Source organism: Anopheles funestus, chromosome 2RL (assembly GCF_943734845.2).
Source record: "Anopheles funestus chromosome 2RL, idAnoFuneDA-416_04, whole genome shotgun sequence".
NCBI lineage: Eukaryota > Metazoa > Arthropoda > Insecta > Diptera > Culicidae > Anopheles > Anopheles funestus.
Genome location: NC_064598.1, coordinates 73,658,402 through 73,680,844, shown reverse-complemented (window position 1 = coordinate 73,680,844; position 22,443 = coordinate 73,658,402). Strand labels below are relative to the sequence as shown.

The 22,443-nt window shown below is 44.0% G+C and overlaps 4 protein-coding genes and 1 long non-coding RNA gene across 19 annotated transcripts in view; 2 read left to right on the top strand and 3 right to left on the bottom strand.

Annotated features, from left to right (window-relative positions):
* Positions 1–760: 760 nt before the first annotated feature.
* On the bottom strand, positions 761–2,303 carry LOC125760613 (peroxisomal biogenesis factor 19). Its single transcript, XM_049420904.1, has 3 exons — positions 2,058–2,303; positions 1,837–1,966; positions 761–1,747 (listed from the first exon to the last, which is right to left on the bottom strand). The coding sequence occupies exons 1-3, from the start codon at positions 2,122–2,124 to the stop codon at positions 1,051–1,053; spliced, it is 894 nt and encodes a 297-aa protein (XP_049276861.1). The 5' UTR covers positions 2,125–2,303; the 3' UTR covers positions 761–1,050.
* A 105-nt stretch (positions 2,304–2,408) lies between these two features.
* Positions 2,409–7,883, top strand: LOC125760596 (protein transport protein Sec24C). 2 transcript variants are annotated; one of them, XM_049420871.1, is made up of 8 exons: positions 2,409–2,652; positions 2,811–2,979; positions 3,052–3,759; positions 3,829–5,232; positions 5,309–5,477; positions 5,549–6,145; positions 6,227–6,420; positions 6,509–7,883. In XM_049420871.1, the coding sequence occupies exons 2-8, from the start codon at positions 2,857–2,859 to the stop codon at positions 6,650–6,652; spliced, it is 3,339 nt and encodes a 1,112-aa protein (XP_049276828.1). In that variant the 5' UTR covers positions 2,409–2,652; positions 2,811–2,856; the 3' UTR covers positions 6,653–7,883. The 2 variants fall into 2 exon arrangements, with proteins under 2 accessions (XP_049276828.1, XP_049276827.1); XM_049420870.1 differs by having other exon boundaries at positions 2,806–2,979.
* Positions 7,884–8,762: 879 nt separating this feature from the next.
* LOC125760604 (phosphoglycerate kinase) lies at positions 8,763–10,704 on the top strand. The gene is made up of 3 exons (XM_049420883.1): positions 8,763–9,005; positions 9,100–9,448; positions 9,645–10,704. The coding sequence occupies exons 1-3, from the start codon at positions 8,944–8,946 to the stop codon at positions 10,479–10,481; spliced, it is 1,248 nt and encodes a 415-aa protein (XP_049276840.1). The 5' UTR covers positions 8,763–8,943; the 3' UTR covers positions 10,482–10,704.
* A 130-nt stretch (positions 10,705–10,834) lies between these two features.
* On the bottom strand, positions 10,835–11,408 carry LOC125760621 (uncharacterized). The gene is made up of 2 exons (XR_007418019.1): positions 11,081–11,408; positions 10,835–11,008 (listed from the first exon to the last, which is right to left on the bottom strand). It is a non-coding gene; the product is annotated as an uncharacterized LOC125760621 (long non-coding RNA).
* A 2,294-nt stretch (positions 11,409–13,702) lies between these two features.
* Positions 13,703–22,443, bottom strand: part of LOC125760592 (trafficking kinesin-binding protein milt) — an 85,544-nt gene continuing 76,803 nt past the window's right edge. For all 14 annotated transcript variants that reach the window (XM_049420862.1, XM_049420863.1, XM_049420860.1 and 11 more), the window contains 4 exons: positions 21,548–21,826; positions 19,287–19,487; positions 17,639–19,216; positions 13,703–17,550 (listed from right to left, as the gene is read on the bottom strand). In XM_049420862.1, the coding sequence (XP_049276819.1) occupies positions 16,577–17,550; positions 17,639–19,216; positions 19,287–19,487; positions 21,548–21,826 (3,032 nt within the window). In that variant the 3' untranslated portion in view covers positions 13,703–16,576. The remainder of the gene's footprint in view (positions 17,551–17,638; positions 19,217–19,286; positions 19,488–21,547; positions 21,827–22,443) is intronic.

Sequence of the window (22,443 nt, the reverse complement as noted above, 5' to 3'; positions counted from 1 at the left end):
CTACTCTGTTCGTTCATTCAGTTCGCAACAACTAACATTGCATCAATCAATCGTCAACTAACTTTCTCTAGTATGAAACCTATTAAAAAGCAGATCAAACATTCGAGAACAATGCGTGTTAAATCATGGATAGAATGCACATTAATGCAGCAAACGAATAGAAAAACAGTAATGAAGGTAAACTCATCTTCATCATTCTTTCACACGTCTAATGGACACTTACTTCATTCGATTGATAAACGAATAAAGCAGGACGTGGTGTAGTGCGTAAATAAATGCTGAAACGATACAACATTTATCATGCAGAGAAGCTACAAATATAGACCGAGTTACGTGGTTAAAACAATGCGTGGTACGAAACCAAGTTTTATAATAGCAGACCGGACTGAGGACGTAAACTAAAGGAAATAGAAATGGGAGGAGGGGGTCGAACATTCAAAATTTCTTCTAACAGAACAAACACAGATAGGAAAAATTTATCGCATCTTTAAGCCGGGATTTACATTACAATTGAATCTATTCATTCAATGCTAGGCTTTCACTTCAATATCAACAAAAAATAAGCGAAGAAAAGCAACAACAAAAAAAACACCTGAAATAAAAAGTAATATTACGTGAAAAAGCAGAAAGTAGCGCTCGAAATGCAATCAGATGGAGATGACAACGATATAAGCATTAAGGTAAGTACCTTTATTATCACGGGATACCTAGGTACTTGAATTAAGAAACAGTATCTTTAACCAGAAAGCAACACGCTGCGTATAGTTCTGTAAACGCTCGTAGCGTTTTTATTTTTAATGAAATAACAAAGATTAAGCAACCCAAATACGGTTCACCGGGAATATTGTTCGGCCCCGGTAATGTTTAAAACTAACAATCAAGCCCTATGCGCTACCGAAAACACAGCATACCGGTAATACGTCTGCAATGTCAAGCCAACACCATCATCACACCAGCGAGGGGAAGGGGGTACGGGGAGGGAGGGGGGACACTATGTTCGTTCGCTCAGGCGCTCAGCAGGCTCTGATCGCCCGATCTGATCCTTAGGAGTTAACTGATTGGACAGGGATTTTGCTCATTAAACGAGGAAGGATCGAGAGTGGGCAGGTTGAGATTTCCCGTACCCAGATCGCCTACCAAATCGGTCGGTGGTTGGCCAAGGTCTTGCATCGACTGCATCTTTTCCAGCACGATCTGAAACCGGTCCCGCTTCACTTCGGCACTGTCGTCAGCCTTTTCTTTCTCCAGCTCTTCGCAGACTTCCTTCATCAGCACTAGTTGCTTCTCGTAACGCTCTTTATCCTCCTTGGGCAGGGTCGCACCATGCTCCGCTAACCATGGCGGGTACTTAGCGACCAGATCTCGCATGCTCGGCAGCAACACGTCGGCCGACAGCAAGCTCTGCATCATGTTTTGCATGAACGGCAGAAAAGCATTGTTTTCACCCGTTGCATTTAGATCGATGTTGCCAAACATGTTGGCAACATCTTCGGGGCTAAATGGAGTTTGCAAGTTATCGCGTCCCTCGCTCATCGCTTTCAAAGCATCGCTAATGCTTTGACTAATTGATGGATCCAGTGTGTTGGCTGGAGCTGCTGCTTCCGCTTCCGGTGTACCTTCCGCACGCACCGCCATACCGGCCGCTTCCGCGATTCGTTGAAATCCTAGCATTATCTGTTCGCTATCAACCTTCTCTCCTCCACCGAACAGAGCGGCCATATGCTGTTCGAACATTTTCGCTTGCTGGCTGTAAAAATTATAACAAAAAAAAAAGAAACCATAATTAGAATAAGATAGTGCGAAATTTACATCCAAAGGTTGGAACCATAACGGTACTCGATGAATTCTTCGTTCCAAAGTTGCTCTGTTGGCGGATCTTCGTGCTGTACGCTCTGTTCACCCGACGCGCTTTCAGTCGCCAATTTTTTTGGCTCATCTTTCTGTTTGTTGAAATCTTCCAGAGCACCTGCATTTTTTGGGTCGGGAAATTGGGAATCATTATATAATCTTCACACCCCTTTTCTGGCATCCGGCATTGCGGTACCGTGTGTACTTACTGTCGAGCAGATCGTCCAACTCCTTGTCCCGTGAGTTATCTTCGGTTGGTTTCTTTGATTCAGCCATTGTGTGCTATGTTTGGTTTGCGCTAGAATAACTGCCTGCAGGATACGGGATTAAGCTATGCGGCAATCATATGTATAGTTTGCACCGTCGAAATTTAGTTCCTATTTCCACAAAAATGTATTGTGAAAAAAAAACACACAATTGAAGTCTGCTGAAGATAGAACGTTCTGTCAAACTTCGGGCGATCGTCGTGAAAAAACATGAATCGTCGGCACGACTCGCCGAAAGGCAAATGACCAGCATTCGACTGAGTGTGATAAACGAATCGGGGAAAATCTTCGTTAAATTACGTGGCAACGTTGACAGTTGTGGTGACACAATCAAAATAGACACTTTCATTTACGTACGTGGATATCAGCAAGCGACCAAATTGTGTGCTCAACTAGAAAAAGGATTTTCCATCGCTTCGTGTGCCGTTGTATAGTGCGTAGGGTACACAAAATTATGTTAATAGCTTGAAAGTGCATTCTCATTGTGTGGAGTTTCTGCGTTCGTGCGGTAAACCGCTGATAGTGACAGGGGAAAAAGGTCAGTCGTGGAATGCGCAAACCAAAAGATCCAACTCACCAACTGTGTTCGTGTGGTGGCTTAAAAGTGTCTGCAAAAAAGTAGTTTCGCATATTGAAGCTAAAATATGGAGTTGTAAAACTAATGGCAAACATCGGTTGTGATTCTTTGCAGAGAAGATTGTAGTTTGTAATATTATCAACGTGTGCAACATAATCCAACAGTATGAATCCGCAACTGGCGTATGGGCAATATCCGCCGCAAAGCTGGCCACAACAGCAAGTCGCTCCACAGGCGGGAGGGCCCCCACCAGCGCCGATGGCAAGCATGAATGGAACACAACCCAATGTACGTAGCTAATAGAGTGTTGACTATAGGAATTTGTGTTAATTTCATATTTAACTTGTCTTTTCATAACAGCATCAATTGCCTAATCAGATGCAAAATATGTCTTTATCGGGTCCTCCACCACCCCAACAGCAGCAGGGTCCACCAAAAATGGCTGCACCGAATATGAATGGTCCCGCCGTGGCAGCACAGCCACCACCGTCCACTTTTTCGAATCAACAGGCTCCTATGGTACGTCCACCGTCAACCGGTGGTCAAGTACCGGGTGGATATGGTCCAGCATCTCAGCAACAGTCACCACAACAAGGACCACCCATGATGAGTAATGGACCGTCTGGGCCACCGCCTGCCGGTGGTGTTAGACCTCCGGCACCATTGGCCGGTGGATACGGTCAAACCAATGGCCATCAAATGGCTCCTCCAGCACAACAATTTGGAGGTTCCGTGCCACCGATGGCTGCTCCAGGTGGAGGACCTCCACGCCCTGGCCAACCGTTTCCACCTCAGCCAGCCGCTTTTCAACAACAGGCGCAACCCGCCGGCTATCCAACGGCTGCTGGTGGTGGTGCACCACCACAAACACAGGGCGGTCCTTATGGAGCGCCCCCGGGTGGACCGCCGCCTGCACAGCCACAGCAACAGTTTCAAGGATCGGGAATGCCGGGACAATCGATGCCTCCGCAGCAGCAACAGCAACAGCAGCCACCCCAAGGTTATCCGGTCCAGCCGGGTCAGATGCCACCGATGGGTGGTGGTCAAATGCCTCCAAGGGGATATAATGTAAGAGAGCATCGAATTGTGAAAGGAAGTTCAGTTCTAAGGTATTGATTTCAACTCTTTCTTCCCCAGCAAATGCCGCCCGGTGCAGGATATAATCAAATGCCTCCAATGGCTGGCCAGCCTCACCAGCAGCAGCAGCAGCAACCACAGCATCAGCTTCATCAACACCAGCAACCGTCGTACCATCAAGGTGGACCGGCAGGTATGATGGGTGGTCACTATCCAGCACCACCACCGGTACCACAGCAGAAGCGCCTCGATCCGGAATCGATGCCCAATCCCATCCAGGTGATGGCGGAAAATCAGGAAAACTGTGGTGGCATCTTTTCCACCAATCAGCCCGGCCAGTTGCCACCGCTCGTGACGACCAAGTTCGTCACGCAGGACGAGGGCAACGCAAGCCCCCGTTTTGTTCGTTCGACGATGTACAACATTCCGCAGACGGCTGACATGATGAAGCAAAGTGCTGTCCCGTTTGCGCTTATTATTTCCCCCTTCGCTCGCACGGTCGAAGGTGAGTTGCCGATCCCGATCGTGGACTTTGGCGAGATGGGTCCGATACGGTGCATACGCTGCAAAGCATACATCTGCTCCACGATGCAGTTCCTGGACGGCGGACGTCGCTTCCAGTGTCAATTTTGCAAGGCAACGACCGAGGTGCCGCCCGGATACTTTCAGCATCTCGACCACACGGGCCAGCGGATGGATAAGTACGAACGGCCGGAGTTAGTGCTCGGTACGTACGAGTTTGTCGCAACGAAGGAATACTGTCGCAACAGTACGCCACCGAAACCGCCGGCAATGGTGTTTCTGATCGACGTGTCGTACAACAATGTAAAGTCCGGACTGGTACAGCTGCTGTGCGCGCAGATGAAAAACATAATACGCCACCTGCCGGTGGATCAGAACCAACAGCGCACGGCGATGAAGGTCGGCTTCATCACGTACAACAGTTCGGTGCATTTTTACAATCTGAAAAGTTCGCTCGCCCAGCCACAGATGATGGTGGTTGGTGATTTGCAGGAGATGTTTATGCCACTGCTCGATGGGTTCCTGGTAGATCCGGAGGAATCGGCCACCGTGATCGATGCGCTGATGGAGCAAATCCCGAAGATGTTCGGTGATACGCGCGAAACGGAAACGATTCTCCTGCCGGCACTGCAAGCCGGACTGGAAGCGTTGAAAGCATCCGAATGCGTTGGCAAACTGTACGCGTTCCATTCTTCGCTACCGAATGCGGAAGCGCCGGGCAAGTTGAAAATACGCGACGATCGAAAGTTGCTCGGTACGGATAAGGAAAAGACGGTGCTGACACCGCAATCGACCGTGTACAACATGCTCGCACAGGAATGTGTTTTGGCCGGTGTGTCGGTGGATCTGTTTGCATTCAATAATGCGTACATCGATTTGGCTACGATCGGACAGGTGGCCCGATTGACCGGTGGTGAAGTTTACAAGTACACTTACTTCCAGGTATGAGATAAGCGAAACCATCATTCTCTTGCCGCTTTTTTACTAAATGGAATTTTTCGTTCCTTTTTTTTCGTAGGCGGACATTGACGGTGCACGGTTGGTGAACGATTTGCTGAAAAACATTTCGCGCCCAATCGCATTCGATGCGGTGATGCGCGTACGTACATCAACCGGTGTGCGTGCAACCGATTTTTACGGTCACATGTTTATGTCGAACACGAAGGATATGGAAATTGCCAGCATCGGTAAGGCACAGCACCCGCGCTAATCATTTTATCGGTTCCCACCGCTGAATCGTTTTTTTCTTCCATTGCAGACTGTGACAAGTCCGTATCGGTGGAAATTAAGCACGACGATAAGCTGACGGATGAGCTGGTGTTGATACAGGTAGCGTTGCTGTACACCTCGTGTTCCGGTGTCCGACGGCTGCGCGTTCACAACCTGAACCTGAAGATGTGCACATCGCTGCTGGATTTGTTCCGCTGTTGCGATCTCGACACCACTCTGCTGTACTTTGCCAAGCAGGGCCTCACGAAGCTGATGGACAACAATCCGAAAGCGGTGAAGGATGCAATCGTGCACCGGGCAGTGCAGCTGCTCGCCTGCTATCGCAAGCATTGCGCTTCACCGACCTCTTCCGGACAGTTAATTCTTCCGGAGGGTATGAAGTTGCTGCCACTGTACGTGAACTGTTTGCTGAAGAATGATGCATTTTCCGGCGGTTCGGACATTTCTATCGATGATCGGTCGTACGTGATCTACTACGTGATGAGTATGGATCTGCCCACCTCGGTGCATTATTTCTATCCGCGCTTGATTCCGCTGCATGATGTGCAAGTCGAGGGTGAATCTGTCCCGGCGACTATTCGTTGTACGGACGATAAAATGCTGGAGGACGGTGCATATATTTTGGGTGAGTTATATGTTAATTGTAATAATCTATTTTTTTATTATTAATTGTGTGGTTTTGTTTTTTGTTTTTTTTTTTTTGCAGAAAACGGTGTTCATATGTTCTTGTGGTTAGGACTGTCGCTGTCATCCGAGTTTACCCAATCGGTATTTGGTGCACAGTGCACACAGCAGATTGACACTGATCGTACGGGTTTGCCAGTATTTGATAATCCTCTTTCGAAGCGTATACGAGGTATCGTGGACAAGATCCAGGAACAAAAGCGTCGTTGCATGCGGGTAAGTACATCGATCGGTTAATCCATGAAAGCCACTGAAAACGGAATGGTAAATACAATTTTTTTTGTCTTTCTTTTACTTTTCCCAGCTAACGCTTGTTAAACAGCGTGACAAACTCGAAAGCGTACTGCGCCACTTCTTAGTAGAGGATCGTGGCACTACTGATGGTTCCGTGAGTTACGTAGACTTCCTCTGTCACGTGCACAAAGAGATTCGGCAAATGCTGAGCTAGCTGGCCAACACCACTAGCAATGGCAATGCGAACAGCAGCAGCAGCAACGGTGGCAATATAGCAAACAGTTTTTTCTCTGGCGGAAGGTTTAGATTTAACAACGGCAGTGGTGACGGCGGTAGCAAAGCGATTGTCACTGCTGCCTCTACTATTAATACTACTTACAATACTGCACGCAACACTGTTATGGCCAACTGTATCCATCCCAATAGCCGGGCCGGAACGAACGATGTAAATGGTAATGGCATCATGCAGCATGCACCGACATCTGCACCCGGGCGGGAACCGATGTCATTGCCGGAACAACAAAACCGTCTTACAATGGCGAGCACATACCGAGGCACTATGGTGCCACCGAATAATCGTTTCAAATTTATGAGTACAACACGTTGCGAAGGATACGTTGGGAGCCGAATTGCGTCCCGTTACGACGAGGACGAGGAGGATGAAGATGGCGGGGTGGAGGATGTGGATCCCGATGGTACAATTCCGGAAGAAGATGAGGACGAGGTGGAAGAGGATGTGGATGAACAGGGAAACAATGCGGTCGAACAGTACCGAGCATGGCATCATCATCATCATCCTCCTTCAGCTTCTCAACAATTGCAAAGCTCGCGTGAAGAAATTCGTGGAAGCGTGTCACAGACACGCACCCGTGCAAATCGCTATCGACGCGCCTTCGGTGGCAGATGGTAGAGCGATATTAAACTGTGCGTACGGAACATTCGGTGAGAAATGGTAAATTTTTTTTTCACCCAACATGATAAATTAGCTATCTAGGTTTTGTTATATTTGTCAGTTTTAGAACAATCAAGTTCGGTAGAAACTATTTTTTTTTATTTTACGCGGTTCAGTTTCACTTCCATAGCCCGTTTTGTATTTTGTTATATTTAATATCTTTTAGTCTCCCACTATATCGTATGGATGCAATTTGATTTAATCAATATTATATGCGATGGTTCATCAACCGAACGCCATCATATAATGGGCCTACCAATGGGTTTTGATGATCACGTTAACCGATTCTACCGTGCCAGTCGAATGTTGTAAGCATTTGGGAAAGTGAAACCAGTTGCACACTGGCACGACAGGCTATATAGGAGACATATTCGGCAAGAACTGGTAGAACGCTTTCGGAAAGGTGCACAGACACGTAAGATTGTATGTTGATATCGATTTATGAATCCAATGGTATATTATAAATAGCGAAATATATACAATTAAATCTTTAGTTTGATTCCTAATTCGAAAGGCCACCTACACGGTGTTGCGGTCGTTTTTTGTCTTTCGTTTCAACTTTTTCAGACGTTTTGAAATAGCGGCAGGAGTCACTTGCAGCGTGGTTGCCATTCCTTCTAGCGTTTGTGTCCGATCCCGCTCCAGCAAAGCCTCTATTGCAGAGTCTTCAAACTTTTTCGGTTGCCCGGGGCGTTCGTTGTCTTCTAGGTTGAAATCTCCGGCCTTAAACCGTGCAAACCACTTGCGACAAGTTTGCGGTGCCAACGCATGTTCACCGTACGTTTGCAACAGCTCCCGGTGACTTTCGGCGGCAGATTTTCCTTCAAAAAATAAATGTAACAACAAACCGCGCAAGAATACTTTGCTCGGAACGAAACCGGACATAATTCTTCTATTTTGCGGAGAAAGGATCCTTTGGATCGGGTTTGTTTGTTTCTGATTTTTTAACTGCTCATCACTGTCAAACGGAAAAGTTTACGAATGCACAATAATGCTGAAACCCATGCAGCCAAAAGTGTTGTGAAATCAAAAGATTTTGTGCAAGAATAAGAAAGGAGGCGATGTTGGGACGACTATATAGACAACAGCAGCCCTTCTGCTGTTTAGCGGCAGCTGACATCAGGTTAAGCAGCGTTGCTATGGAAATTTTCTTTTCTATTTAGCCGTTTTTTGTGGTTGAAGTATTTCAGTATGACATTTGATAATCGTTATTAACGATAATTCCTTATGTATTGGTATTGTACAATGAATTTATGTGAAATTTTACATTGTTTAGTAAATAAAAAATAAAAACCGTAAATAAATTAACATCAAATTGGATGGCCCGAAAGTACAGGTGGACGTCCCAGTGTGATGTCCTTGATGTGACATTCAGCATTTCAAGAGCGGTGAAAATTTTACCAAACAGACGTTGGAAACAATCATCTTGTCCCGCTTGCCATCATCCTTATCGGTGCGCTCGTGAATTGAATTGCCGGCGGATTCACCGAAAATTGGTTCGTTTCTACTACTGTCCTGCAAGCAGATTGTCTCGATTACTATCGATCGCAAAAATGGCCCTCAACAAGCTAAGCATTGAAAATGTCGATCTGAAGGGCAAACGGGTGTTTATGCGGTAAGTTTGTTTCGGGTGGAAATACAAATTCATTCTTCCCCCGTCGTGCATCAATTTCGGTACTATAGTTGGTTTCACGTTTCTTTCGCAACAGTGTCGATTTTAACGTCCCAATCAAGGAAGGCAAAATTACCAGCAATCAGCGTATTGTGGCCGCAATCGATAGCATTAAGTTTGCGCTCGAAAAGGGTGCAAAATCCGTTGTGCTTGCGTCCCATCTCGGTCGTCCGGATGGTAACAAAAACACCAAGTACACGCTGGCTCCGGTTGCGGACGAGTTGAAAAAGCTGCTCGGGCGTGATGTAACGTTTCTGAACGATTGCGTCGGTGCCGAGGTGGAAGCGGCCTGCAAGGATCCAGCGGTCGGTTCGGTTATTCTGCTGGAAAATGTCCGCTTCTACGTGGAGGAGGAAGGCAAGGGTGTCGACGCTAGTGGCAATAAGGTAAGCAACACCAAAGGAGCCCGAAACGCTTATCACCATCGCAACCCGAACGAACGTGTGATTTATAAATAGGCAATATGCTTTGTTTACTTTGATTTGGTTTTTTGGCATTTGGCGATTTGGTGCGTCCAAATGAAACCACATCAGTTGCATAATAATCATTTTCCCAATTTCATTCTATTGTCTTTCGCCATAGGTCAAAGCAGACAAAGATAAGGTGAAAACATTCCGCGAAAGTTTGGCCAAGCTGGGCGATGTGTACGTGAATGACGCGTTCGGAACGGCCCACCGTGCCCACAGCTCGATGATGGGCGAGGGTTACAGCCAGCGGGCGGCCGGTTTGCTGCTGAACAAGGAGCTTCGCTACTTCTCGCAAGCCCTTGACAACCCACCGAGACCGTTCCTGGCCATACTGGGCGGCGCGAAGGTGGCGGACAAGATTCAACTGATCGAGAATCTGCTGGACAAGGTGAACGAGATGATCATTGGCGGTGGCATGGCATTCACCTTCCTGAAGGTGCTGAACAACATGGAGATCGGTGGTTCGCTGTTCGATGCCGAGGGTGCTAAGATCGTACAAAACCTCGTCGACAAGGCAAAGAAGAACAATGTGCAGCTTCATCTGCCGGTCGACTTCGTGACGGGTGACAAGTTTGCGGAGGATGCCGCCACCGGTACGGCCACGGTCGAAGGTGGCATTCCGGCCGGTCATCTCGGGCTGGACATTGGTCCGAAGTCGCGCGAAGCATTCGCGGCACCGATCGCACGTTCGAAGATTATCGTTTGGAACGGTCCGCCCGGTGTGTTCGAGTTTCCGAACTTTGCCAACGGTACGAAGGCGCTGATGGATGGCGTTGTGGCCGCTACGAAGGCGGGCACAGTGTCGATTATTGGCGGTGGTGATACGGCTTCGTGCTGTGCCAAGTGGGGCACCGAATCGCAGGTTTCACACGTATCAACCGGTGGCGGTGCATCGCTGGAACTGCTCGAGGGCAAAGTACTGCCGGGTGTTGACGCACTGAGCAGTGCGTAAAACGGGCGGATGTTACTCTCAGCTAAGCATTAAAGTCACTCTCGTTATTATAATTATGTACTGTAGCAAGTGTGTGTGTGTGTATTGCAACCATGTCGTTAAACTATCCATCAGCCGATTCACAGGAGGAACGAGCAAACCGACGATTAGTCGAAAACACAGCCACAAAGATATGGTTCGTTCGAGTATCGTTGTAAAAGAATAAAACGTCTATAGTCAACAATTTACGCTGTTATCTTTTTTTCGGATATGTTTGAGAAATCGATCTTAGTAGGACAGAATCTGTCTGATGAAACTCATTTTGAAAAGAGCAAGCTTTTCTTTCTCATTGGTGAAATAAATACAGTGTCCCATTAAAAGGTAAACATTTGCGCTAATTTTATTGCCAAATGCTAAATCATGAGAGATGCGCGTTCCGTTTAAAAGTATCTTCTAAATAGCTGCATGTCGTCGATTTCTTCTCTTTACTGCAAACCCGTCGATGCGGGTTGGGTTGTCATTCAATTAAAACTGCTTCCTTATCAGAACTGTGAGAAGTTTGGAAGGAAAACGATTTCATTAACAAATGGGACTGCTTGTCACGGCTTAAATTTACTTACCAAATATGCTTTGTGTGATATTAACGCTGCGGAAGTACACAAAATGTTGTGTGCTTCCATATTGGTCGGAACACTGAACTTCCATTAGTAAAAGTTATTGGAAAACAGCGTTGGTAAAGTGAAGATCGTTTTCCCAGCGGCGCACCCGTACGGCTCGAAGTTTTAGATGGAAAGAAAAAGATGTCGTACAAGCAAGGATGCCGGCATGTACAGACAGCAGCACCCAGGTGACAGTTTTGTTGGTTCAGGTAAATAAGCTGAAAACAAGGTTGTTAAAAAGGGTGTCATAACAAATGTCAGCTTTGATTTTTTTTTTCAATAAATAGCAAACCCCGTCACTAAACGCAATTGTCGCGTTTGCGAACGCGATGCAGAAAATTTTTGCGAAACTCCATATAACAAAAAAAATGCGAAAAGTCGCTATACGTGAAAACGTAATAAAACAAATAAAAAAAACTATAAATTAGTCTATCTGTCAAGGCCTCCTTAGCTTTTATGAGTAATTTAGCAAAATTTTATAAATCGATGTATTTTCATGTGAATTAGTTGAAATAAGTTTCTTTTGACTCAAATAGACAATAGAAATGACTTTAAATAACAAAAATAATAAAAAATAATACAAAAATTCTAAAAATTTGTAAATTTTCCAAGGCTATAGCCTCAGCTTTTTTTTTGAATAATTTAACAAAATTTTATAAATTGATGTATTTTAATGCGATTTTGTTGAAATAAGTTTCTTTTCACTCAAATAATGCTTTAAGTTAAATAAAGAAAAAAAAATTACAAAAAATTTTCAACTCGAAAATTTCATAAGGCTTACCCCTTACGTTTTTTTTGAGAAAATTTGCAAAAAAAAAAAAATAAATTGATTTATTTTAATGCCAATTGGTTCAAATAAGTTTCTTTTCACTCAAATAAGGCTTTAAATTAAAAAAAGATTAAAAAATAATAAAAAAATCAAAAAATTCAAAAAATTGGAAATTTACTAAGACTCATTTTTGCACAAAGTTTTGCCTATAACTCGGTCGGTATCCAACGGATCGACAATCTTTAACCTGTGGTCGGTAGATGGCACCAATGGCTACATTTTCTTCTTGGACGGCCATGCTCTCAGGTGTCCGTGCCGGAAGTTATTCGAGGAACCAAGTGCCATACCCTGTTTGAGAAAATGTAAAATTTTCTCATTTTTCACCAATGTAGCAAAATTGAAAAATGTGATATATTTTAATGGGAATTTGTTGCAATAAGTTTCTTTTCACTTAAATAGTGCTTTAAATTAAAAAAAGAATTAAAAATCAGAAAAAAAATTTAAAAAAATTTTCAACTCGAAAATTTCATAAGGCTTACCCCTTGCCATTTTTTTGAGAAATTTTGCAAAAAAATTAAATTGATTTATTTTAATGCCAATTGGTTGCAATAAGTTTCTTTTCACTCAAATAAGGCTTTAAATTAAAAAAAAATTAAAAAATAATAAAAAAATCAAAAAATTCAAAAAATTGAAAATTTATTAAGACTCATTTTTGCACCAAGTTTTGCCTATAAGTCTGTCGGTATCCAACGCATCGCCAATGTTTAACCTGTGGTCGATAGATGCCACCAATGGCTACATTTTCTTCTTGGACGGCCATGTCCTCAGATGTCTGTGCCAGAAATTATTCGAGGAACCAAGTTTCATACCCTGTTTGTGAAAATGTATTCGAAATCCGAAAAATTTATAAATGTGATATATTTGAATGCAAATTTGTTGCAATACGTTCCTTTTCACTCAAATAATGCTTTAAATTAAAAAAAGAATAAAAAATCAGAAAAAAATTTTCAACTCGAAAATTTCATAAGGCTTACCCCTTACGTTTTTTTTGAGAAATTTTGTAAAAAAATTAAATTGATTTATTTTAATACCAATTGGTTCAAATAAGTTTCTTTTCACTCAAATAATGCTTTAAATTAAAAAAAGAATAAAAATAATGCAAAAATAAAAAAAAATCTAAACATATGTAAATTTTCTAAGGCTATAGCCTTAGCCTTTTTTGAGTAATTTAGCAAAATTTATAAATTGATGTATTTTAATGCGAATAAGGAAATCGTCACTGAATAAAGATGAAATATTTTATCGTTTCCCTTTTTCTTTCACGATTTTTTTTGTGTAAATAAATTCTCAAGCAAATACTTTGTTTAAATGTTTGAATTGAATCAATTTATATTACTGTAACACTTCGCCCTTTTCGCTAGCGAGGGAAACCTTGAAACGTTTTTGGGCCAGAATTGTTTGAATCATCCCCACAACAACATCCGCTTCCCCGTTGTTGAACAATCTATCCATGTAATTAACAGTACAATTTTCGAATACACACTTTCTCATTCCAGTTAGTTCTTGTGCTGTTGCATTTGCCGATCCTTAGGTTATATTTTCTTTCAAAAACGATCCCAAAGGAACACCACGTGCATCACAATGATCTACCATTCAGCCTTGTACGTCAACCGGATGGCATTACTGTGCAATTTCGTTAAAGTGTTGCAATGCAATGAAGAGTGCATCTATTGAAAACCAACATTTGTACATTCTAGCTGAATGAACATGTACCGAATTTTGTAATTTTGTGACCACGCCGAAGTACACGCACATTTGCTTTTAATTACTTCGTATCTTTATTCTGCCATTTCGATCTATATAAAAATAAATACTTAACTTTCTCTTGTTACAGCTATTCTGCAATAATGGGGGGGAGTTGTTGTAACAACAAACTTTTCCTTTTTCATCGTTTCATACTCACATGATGTTTTTGTGTGCGATCCATCATCATGCGTTTCATTTTGCATTAGCTTTTTTATATGCTTGTGAATTTGTTTTCCCTTTTTGTTTTCCTCTAGTTTAATAATTATCTACATAGCAGCAGCAAACTTATTCTTGTGTTTCAGATTTTTTTCGTCACAATTTCCTGCATTCTAGTATGTAAGTGTATGTGTGTTTAATCTTATCAACCGTAGGTTTTGTTTAGCACGTTTTCGCGTTTCTTGTCTTGGGTGTATTAGCCTTCAACTGTATTGCTCTATTTACACATCATCCCCACTTCAAACAACAACGTACAGCACAAAACACAAATTTATGAAAGGCCTCTCTCTTTCTGCTGTCCTTAGCAACAAACAGATGTTGATTCAACATTCATGCTAACCACTGCATTTCCTCATCACATAACCTTTTACATTCGTTTAACGCCTCCTTCGATACGTTTCCATTTGTTTCTCTCTTCTCCTTTCACAGCACCTTTTAGAGAAATAATACAAACCATGAAAAAAAAACCATACGGATATTCGGCCACGCTATTGTGCCTCGTTTTCACGTTATCCTTCACGTTTTTTTTGCTACCTTTAATGTGTGCGCGTATTTCTGTTTCCCGTTCAGAATATTAAAGAAATAGAATACGAACCTACGCAAGCAAGTTGTAATGGTGACGACAAAACCTTCTATTAGTCCTAATTATTTAGCCTTTCCCCTTTTTTGCGGACCGATTGTAAGCTACTACACGCATTAAAACAAAACCCTCTCATACAAAATGTGCTCCGTTCCGTCGTTTTAGTATGGTTGTCTATCTACTTTCTGTTTTTAGCACTTTGAAACAGAAACAAAACTAAAGTAACTATCGGCTTGCTAGATGTGTCTCGCTATCTCTCTCTCTTTTGTCTCTCTTTTAATCGAATTAATTTAAACAGAATAAAGAAAAAAAGAATGAATAAAGTAGTGTACAAAATGTATGCTTTTAGGTGATTAGGTTTTTTTTTCAAATGTCCTCCTTCCCATTCGCAATACGTTCTTCTAGTGATCGCGTCTATTTTAACTGTTGCGCATTATACTCCACCGCGAAAGAAGCAGTTAAAAGTTTGCATAATTTATGTTCTACAAAAAAGCTATATCGTGTGTCGATATATTTTAGAAGTTGATGTTGTTATACAGCGTGCAATAAGTAGTGCAGGATGGAAAATAGTAAATTGATCAGTTAATTGTGCATGGAAAATCTTAAGATAAAGAAAGAAGATGGAAAAGAATGATGGAGATCACTATCTTTATCTGCTATTAACTGATTAGTAAAATTCTTCACTTTAATTGATTTCTGTCCATCTATGAGGTTGCACGAGCTTTTCCAGATGGTTTAGGGAAAGGTTCGGAACCGGACATAAACCATTAGTAGCGTGTGAGAAATTTCTGTAATTCGATCAATGAGTTACCGTATTGCGTTTTGGGAAGGAGGAAGATGTTCACAATAATGATTTATGACAAAAAAAAAATCATTAAACTATATTCGTTGTTGATTGGACTAGAAAGAACAAAATAATGTTTAGATATTATAAAAGAAAAAAGACTTGCTTATCTAATATACGCCAGTTTTGTTACTCTTTTCCAAACATTCTAATTGTGATGTGTAAAAAACGAAGCTTTACTGAACCATGTGCCGCCCATAAGTATTAGTGATGCGCCACCGTGTGTATTAGTGATGCCGACCCCCGCACCTAATTACTACTACTGTTAAAGTAAGCAACGAAAAGCCATAATTCATCGCCAACAACATCTCAAACTGCAGGTTTATTTTGAGCGTAGAATATAGCTCATTGATCAAGACTAGGAACTGGGAGTGTAGTTGCGTTTTAAGGATTGCAGCAAACTTACTCCGAAGCAAATTATTGTATGGTTGTAATAATAATATGCAGAAAAGGCTTTAAAAAAACATTCTGTATGAAAAATAAATTCCTTTGTAAAGGAACATGCTCACAAAGAGGCACATTTTTTTCTGAAAGTAGAGAGATTGTTTTGCTTGCACTCTGTGTACACTAAACATACCACCGCGTCGGGCGGTATCAGTTCTCGGTGGCATCATATTCACTGGACACGCCGGAATGTTTGATTCTACTTGAAGCTGAGCTAATACACTTCTGCAGGAGCACCACCAAACGAAAGCACCATGAATTTATTTAAGAATACTGAAATTTCTATCTAACAACAGCGATGATGGGGGAGGGGGCAGTATATAAGAGAGTTCCGATGAAGCTTGCTGGCTCTTTTCGTGCTTACTATATCTTGTAGAGGGAAAATAACGGCAGCTAACGCGGGTTTGGGAGTCCGAATTTCTTTTGTTCTTCAACATCAAGAACATTTAAAAAACAAATAGTAGAATAATGCGTCTGTACAACTGCGCACTGATGGAGTGAAAACAAGAGTTAATGTTCGTTAAGGATTTTTGTTTTGTATATGTGTGCGTAATGTTTATGTACGGGATCTACTAAAACATGGTAGAAATAGGTGAACTTAAGAATTACGTGTGGATACTATTTAAATAGGAAACAATCGGTTTGTTAAAACGGTACGCGAAACAAAAAAGAAATTAATAAAGGTGGATAAACTTTGTGGCATGATGAATCGAAATGGATATAACTACCCAATCAACTACAATCGGATCTGTTCTGGTCCTTGTATCGCTTTCACTTTCTAGCGGCAGTTCGGTCCTATTACAGCAAACCACCTTTGCGTCCGAATAGCAACGAACTGATCGTACCGTACACGCTTTGACCAAGCGAACGACTTTCCTCCTTCGCCGTCGTTTGTGATGCCACCGTCGTTGATGGCGCGGCTGCTAATTGTTGCTGTTTGCGACCGTCTTTACCGCTACCACTGCTGGTCGTCTTTGCTGTTTGTTTGTTACCCACTGTACCAAGGTCGGGTCGTACACCGGGACGGTTGGAACCGTTCACCGTGCCCAGATCTGGCCGCTGCGATCCACCGTTAGCACCGTTCAGTAGATTGCGGCGTGATTTTTGTCGCTGCATCTGTTTCAGTCGTGCCGCTGTCGTTGGTGAAGCCGTAGCACCCGAGCTGGCCATTGTTTCCTTCGTACGAGGTTCCGATTCAAAGCTTGCTACGGACGAGCTGTCGGAATCGGAGGACATGGCCGTACTGATACCGCTACTAGCACCGGACGATGAAGCCATACTCTTAAGGCTATCGTGCGATAGACCCTTCGTCAGTACGGCTTTGATCGTTTCCTTATCGATTGTTACGAGATCGTCCTGGTGTTGCTGCTGCTTGCGTAGGTGCTTTAGGCTGGTTAGTTGTGCCATCGGGCTTCGACCACGGCCGGTTGATGCCGCAGTGTAGAGCGCGGATGTACCGTGCAGGGCAAGCGGACTAATGCCTGGAGGATGTTGGGGTGGTAGCATTATATTCTCCAGCCCGATACTTTCCACCTTCTCCATGATCTTAATTGAGCGTAGCGCTTTCTTCTCTAGCCGGGACAGTGCGACCTTATTGCGGGATATAATTCTCGATGGCCGATCGGCAGGATCGGTTGCGGAACCATGGGCAGCGCTACCGCTGGCAACACTGGTTGATGCGGAGAATCGTTTGCGAAGGATATCAGCAGTCGATGCTAACAAACCTGACAGGAGTGGTGGTTCCGGTGACATTGAACGAGTAGGTGAGCCATCTGTTAAAAGGAATATTTTATATTATTAATCTATTCTTCTTAAATAATTACAGGGTTTTCTTCTTAATATGAATCAGTTATGTCTTACCGGGACTATTGCAGGGTGTCACCGTGGGTGAAAAGTTTGGCCCGGCGGGCGTATTAAGTGCACTGGGTGTGACCGCTTTAATGCCACGTTCGTTCAACATTGACGCCAGTCCCATGTTAACGCTGAACGTCGAACAGGAATTGCGACGCGACAGACTCGAGCGCGGTGTTGAAGGAGCGGTCGGTTGTCGTGTTGGACACTCTGATGCCATCTGGGAGGACATTTGTGAAGGCGGCAAGCTGAATGTGACTGCCGTCGTACCATCGTCCGGATGCAGTACGGTGCTGTTGGTGTACGTGTACGTGCAGCCGAACGATTGGAACCGCTTGCCCGGATGGTCCTCGGTATCTTCGTCCTCCTCGACGTCCGACAGCGAGTATGTCTGTAGACCGAGTTCGTCCAGTCCGCGTCCACCGCGTATCGTAACGCCCGGGCGCTCCTCGAGCAGGCCGCTCAGCGTTGGTGTCGCCAACCGCGACCAGTGATGAAGCGTTTGCGAACCTTCGATCGGTTTCACAATCTGTAGCTTCTCTGGAAGACGCCACTGCCCATTACCGCTACCCGTTGCCGACGACGAAAGCCCCGAAAGCCCGGACGAGCCGGTCGACATAATACTGTCCGGTGTGCGGCATCCAAGCGGAATGCCCGTCGGTTGCTCGTCGTAGCTGTACGTGCCGAGCGGTGCGTGTTGCAACATCGCGCGCCTTGCGAGCACTTCCGCTGGGGTAAGACGTTTCAGTGCCGCCTCCAGATCCTTCGCACCCGGCGCACCGGGGATGCCGGTTTGTGCCGGACCCGGATAACCATCTTCGGAATCGGCCGTTAGACTCTCGCGCGAATAAGACCGCCCACCGAGTGAGCTGCCACCACCGTACATTGTGCTGTACACGGAAGAACCGCTCTTGTACGAGTGTGTCATTGTTGTAATTCCGGCATTGCCACTAGCGTGGCCGGTAGCACCACCCAGTCCGGGATACACGTACGGTGCCATGCGTGGCTGCGAGGAGGAACTCATCGTCATCGAACCGAGTTGTGAGAAACTATCACTAAATCCGTTCGGATTCGCACGACTAGCGGAGCGCACCGTTTCGAACACCTTCCGGTAGCCGGGCAGTTGTTGCTGTGCGCCCGAACCAGACATTAGGCCACCCATCATCGAACCACCACCGAGACCAACGCCACGCACCGAATCAATACCCGAATCGAGACTGTGCTCCGAGTATAGGGACGTTTCCATCAGTTCCGATTGTAGCGAATCCGGTGCGGCAGGCATTCCCGTAATGCCCGGTATAAGTGAACTGCGTGCGAGCGGTTGCGAACGTTTACGCTGACGGCGTAGCTGTTCCTGCGTTTCTTGCAACAGATTTAACACTTCCTGGTAGCGTAACTTGAATTCCGCCAGCTCGCCGGCAAGCAGGTTCTGGTTTTCTTTGGTGATGCTTAGCAGCGAGGACGCCTCCTCGTTCTCGGATGTCAGCTGATGCAGTCGTATCTCGGCTTCCGCGAGCCGGCCTGTAAGGCTGATGATCTGTTCATGCTGCAGCCGGTTCTCCTCCTTCAGTCGTTCGAGTTCCAAATCTGCAAATGTTGTACCAAACCGTATCGTTAGTGGCTACGCGACTGTGATGATCTCGTGATAGATACTTACTTAAACCGTCAAACTCGCTATTGGCCGTTGTCAGCTGGTTCGCGATATCCGCCATCAGCCTGCGTTCCTGCTCCTCGCACTCGTCCGTTTCCTTCACTAGCTGGGCGGTTTCCGTGCGTAGGGATTTGTTTTCGTCTTCCAACTGTTTAACCTTCCGCTGCAGCAGCTCCAAGTTGATCGACTTCGATGCCGTCGGTGTGACTGCTTAAAGAAAAGAACATACGTGTGGGCAAATTAGAACGAGGCACCAAGGTCTCTCTCTCTCTCCCCTCGATGGAGAAGAATGTGAGCGAAATTGAGCCATACAGAATAATCGTATACAAAAGCACTGCGTCGTGGTTGCTGCTGCTGCTGCTACTGCTGATAAGCTGTTAGTACTAGGACGCTGGTAACACGGCACCATTACTGAACGGACCAACGCCATCGATAGGCGTTTGGTATGCTTATCGCTTTGTTTTCACAATGCAGAAAACACTAGTACGGCTGCTTCTATGCTCATATAGAGACAAGCCCCTGGTAGGCTTGACCGTAAAGATTCGCAACGATTTGTTGTCTTCACTTGCTTGCCCTTTTCACTTTAGAAAAACACATCAGCAACAAGCGTGAGTATATGGACGAGGGTCAATTATCAATCCAGAACCCATCACATCTTTGGGGAGATGCGGCACAAAAGCGTTGAACAGACGCACACACCCACCATCCAAGTAAAGCGTTTTCAACTGTGAACAAGAGCACCTTTCCGACTGGACGGCTGGATCCATATGGCACACGCGATGGAGAATGGATTTCATAACAGGGGAAGAAAATAGACTACAGCTTTTATTGTTTCTATTGATTTTCCGATCGTTTTTTTGTTGTTGGATGATTTCTATTTATTTCTTGCTTGTTTTGCACATTCGGAGGACTCAGAAGGACGATTACAACACAACCAAACAGCAAACCACACGCGACTAAGCTATTACCAAATAAGCGAACCACATTCGGAAAAGGTACACTAAACATATTTCATCGATTTTTAGCTCGATATAATACCATTACCCAAGGGAGAATGTTTTGTTGGTACGCTGATGGTAGCAGGAGAAAGAAATAACAAACACGAGGTGGGGCTCCATGAAAATATTACCGTTTACGTGTGGAATTTAAAATTAGAACACTTGCCACTGAGTATATGCACAACACTGCACCTTGTCTTGATACATTCGCATGCAAATGTCTCCCGTACTAGCGCCGTGTGTACGTGCAAATGACCCTATTGCGCCGCAACGACGTCGTTGCACTGCAACAAAAAAGCATCCAAAGGAACTCTTCCCTCTTGATAAGACACTAAAGTGATTACTGTAGCGATAACATACACCGTCGTGTTGATTTTGTTTCATTCCTCTAATTAAAATGCTCGTAACCTGAGCACTTGGGTAAGAAGATTTAATTTTTCATTTGTCTCGCACGAAGCGATAAGACAGGAGCGTTTGTAGATGTCAAGTTCTTTGCTGTTTTATCTCGCTTCGGTGTTGTACGTCATCTTGCAGGTTGATCATGCTTCACTCGAACATATGATGCAATGCTATTAGTTTTGTTAAGCTCACGACTTAAGGCGAGTGTTTTATTACACACAGAGATTAAAAGAACACCCAACACGCTTTTATTGCTTAGAGTTTCGTATATTCGCAATGCAATTTTGTCGTCGGAAGTTTATGTTCACTCTGGCGATATTTAATCGACCGTTGCAATAGCTTTCACTCACGTCGGCTGATCACACGTTCGAGCGTGAAGCTTCTTACACCAATCAAAACCTTCTTCAACATGGAGAAGAACTGAAGATTATTTTCTGTGATTTTGATACTTAATACCGTAAATCATTGCATCAGCTAGTAAGATTGTGTGACGCAAGTATAGGACAACAGCCGTTGCATTGTTGTGCTACCAACAGACACTGTCTCGATCGTAGATTTTCCGACGACAAGCACATGAGTGAAAGTGGCGTCGAAACTATTAATTTAGAAATCCATTCTTCTGTCAAAAAGGGCAAAGAGTTCAAACACTTCATCGCTAAATGCAGTCGGAACAGGTCTCGTGATGTTGTGTGCAGACGAGTATCAGGTTCATGGCGATTTTTCCTTTTACCCTTAGAATTACTGGATGTTAAAAGGGAATGCTCAATTTTTGGGCAAACTTTTGGAGAGTGAAAATTACATTTACAATTTCATTTACATAAAATATTACTTAACGGATCTAATTTCAATTAACCGTTCCTAACTGCTTACCATTCTCACTGGTATCGTCGGCATCGTTCGTCAGTATTCCGATCAGTTCGATCTTCTGATGCAGCTCGTGCGAGAGCTGCGCCCGGTTTTCGTTGGTAGTTTTTAGCTCCTGCTCCAGCTCGGCGACCCGGTTCTCGAGGTGCGTATTCTGTGCTAGTAACTCCTTACCGATCTGTACGGTTAGCTCGAGGTCCTTTTCCTTTTCTTCCAGCAGGCGCGTTACAGCATCTATGTCATCGTACGCGCGGGTCATTTGGCTCACTCGGTTACCGCATAGGACTGTGGATGGAACAAGAAGAGAACAAGAAATGTTAGTAAAACTAGTGTAAGAGCTTCAGAAGGTCTCAGCAAATCAAATTTCGATCCATGTTGAGCTTACATCACGCTAGACACTAAATACTAATTGAATAACGAGTACAACAATCGAGCTAAAGTTTGAAAATAAACAAATGTTTGGACACTACTACAAAACAAACGTATATGACGTGCCCCTGCATGGGGGAAAGATAATAATCGGCTATAAAAAGAGGAGGGATTGTGTATTTTATATGCATAATAACTTCATTGGCACGTTTGCCGATCTATAACTTGATCTTCGACACGCGACACACGCAAACAAATTCGCTTTTGTGTCGGCTTTTGTCTTTTTGAAGTTTGAATTTGTTTTGAAAACCCCTTTGTAGTCACGAAATTGCATAATTAATCGTTGAAGGACGTTTCCGATATGATACACAAAGGGATAAAAGACTTCCAGTCCCCATAGAACTGAACTATATTTTTCGTAATTTGTAAAGCTCACTAGAAGCGGTGAGAAAAAGGCATAACCGTCATAATTTCTCTACACGTAATCCAGTTTCCCGATGAGGAGGACAGTTTTCCACTCCCTTAAAAATAAC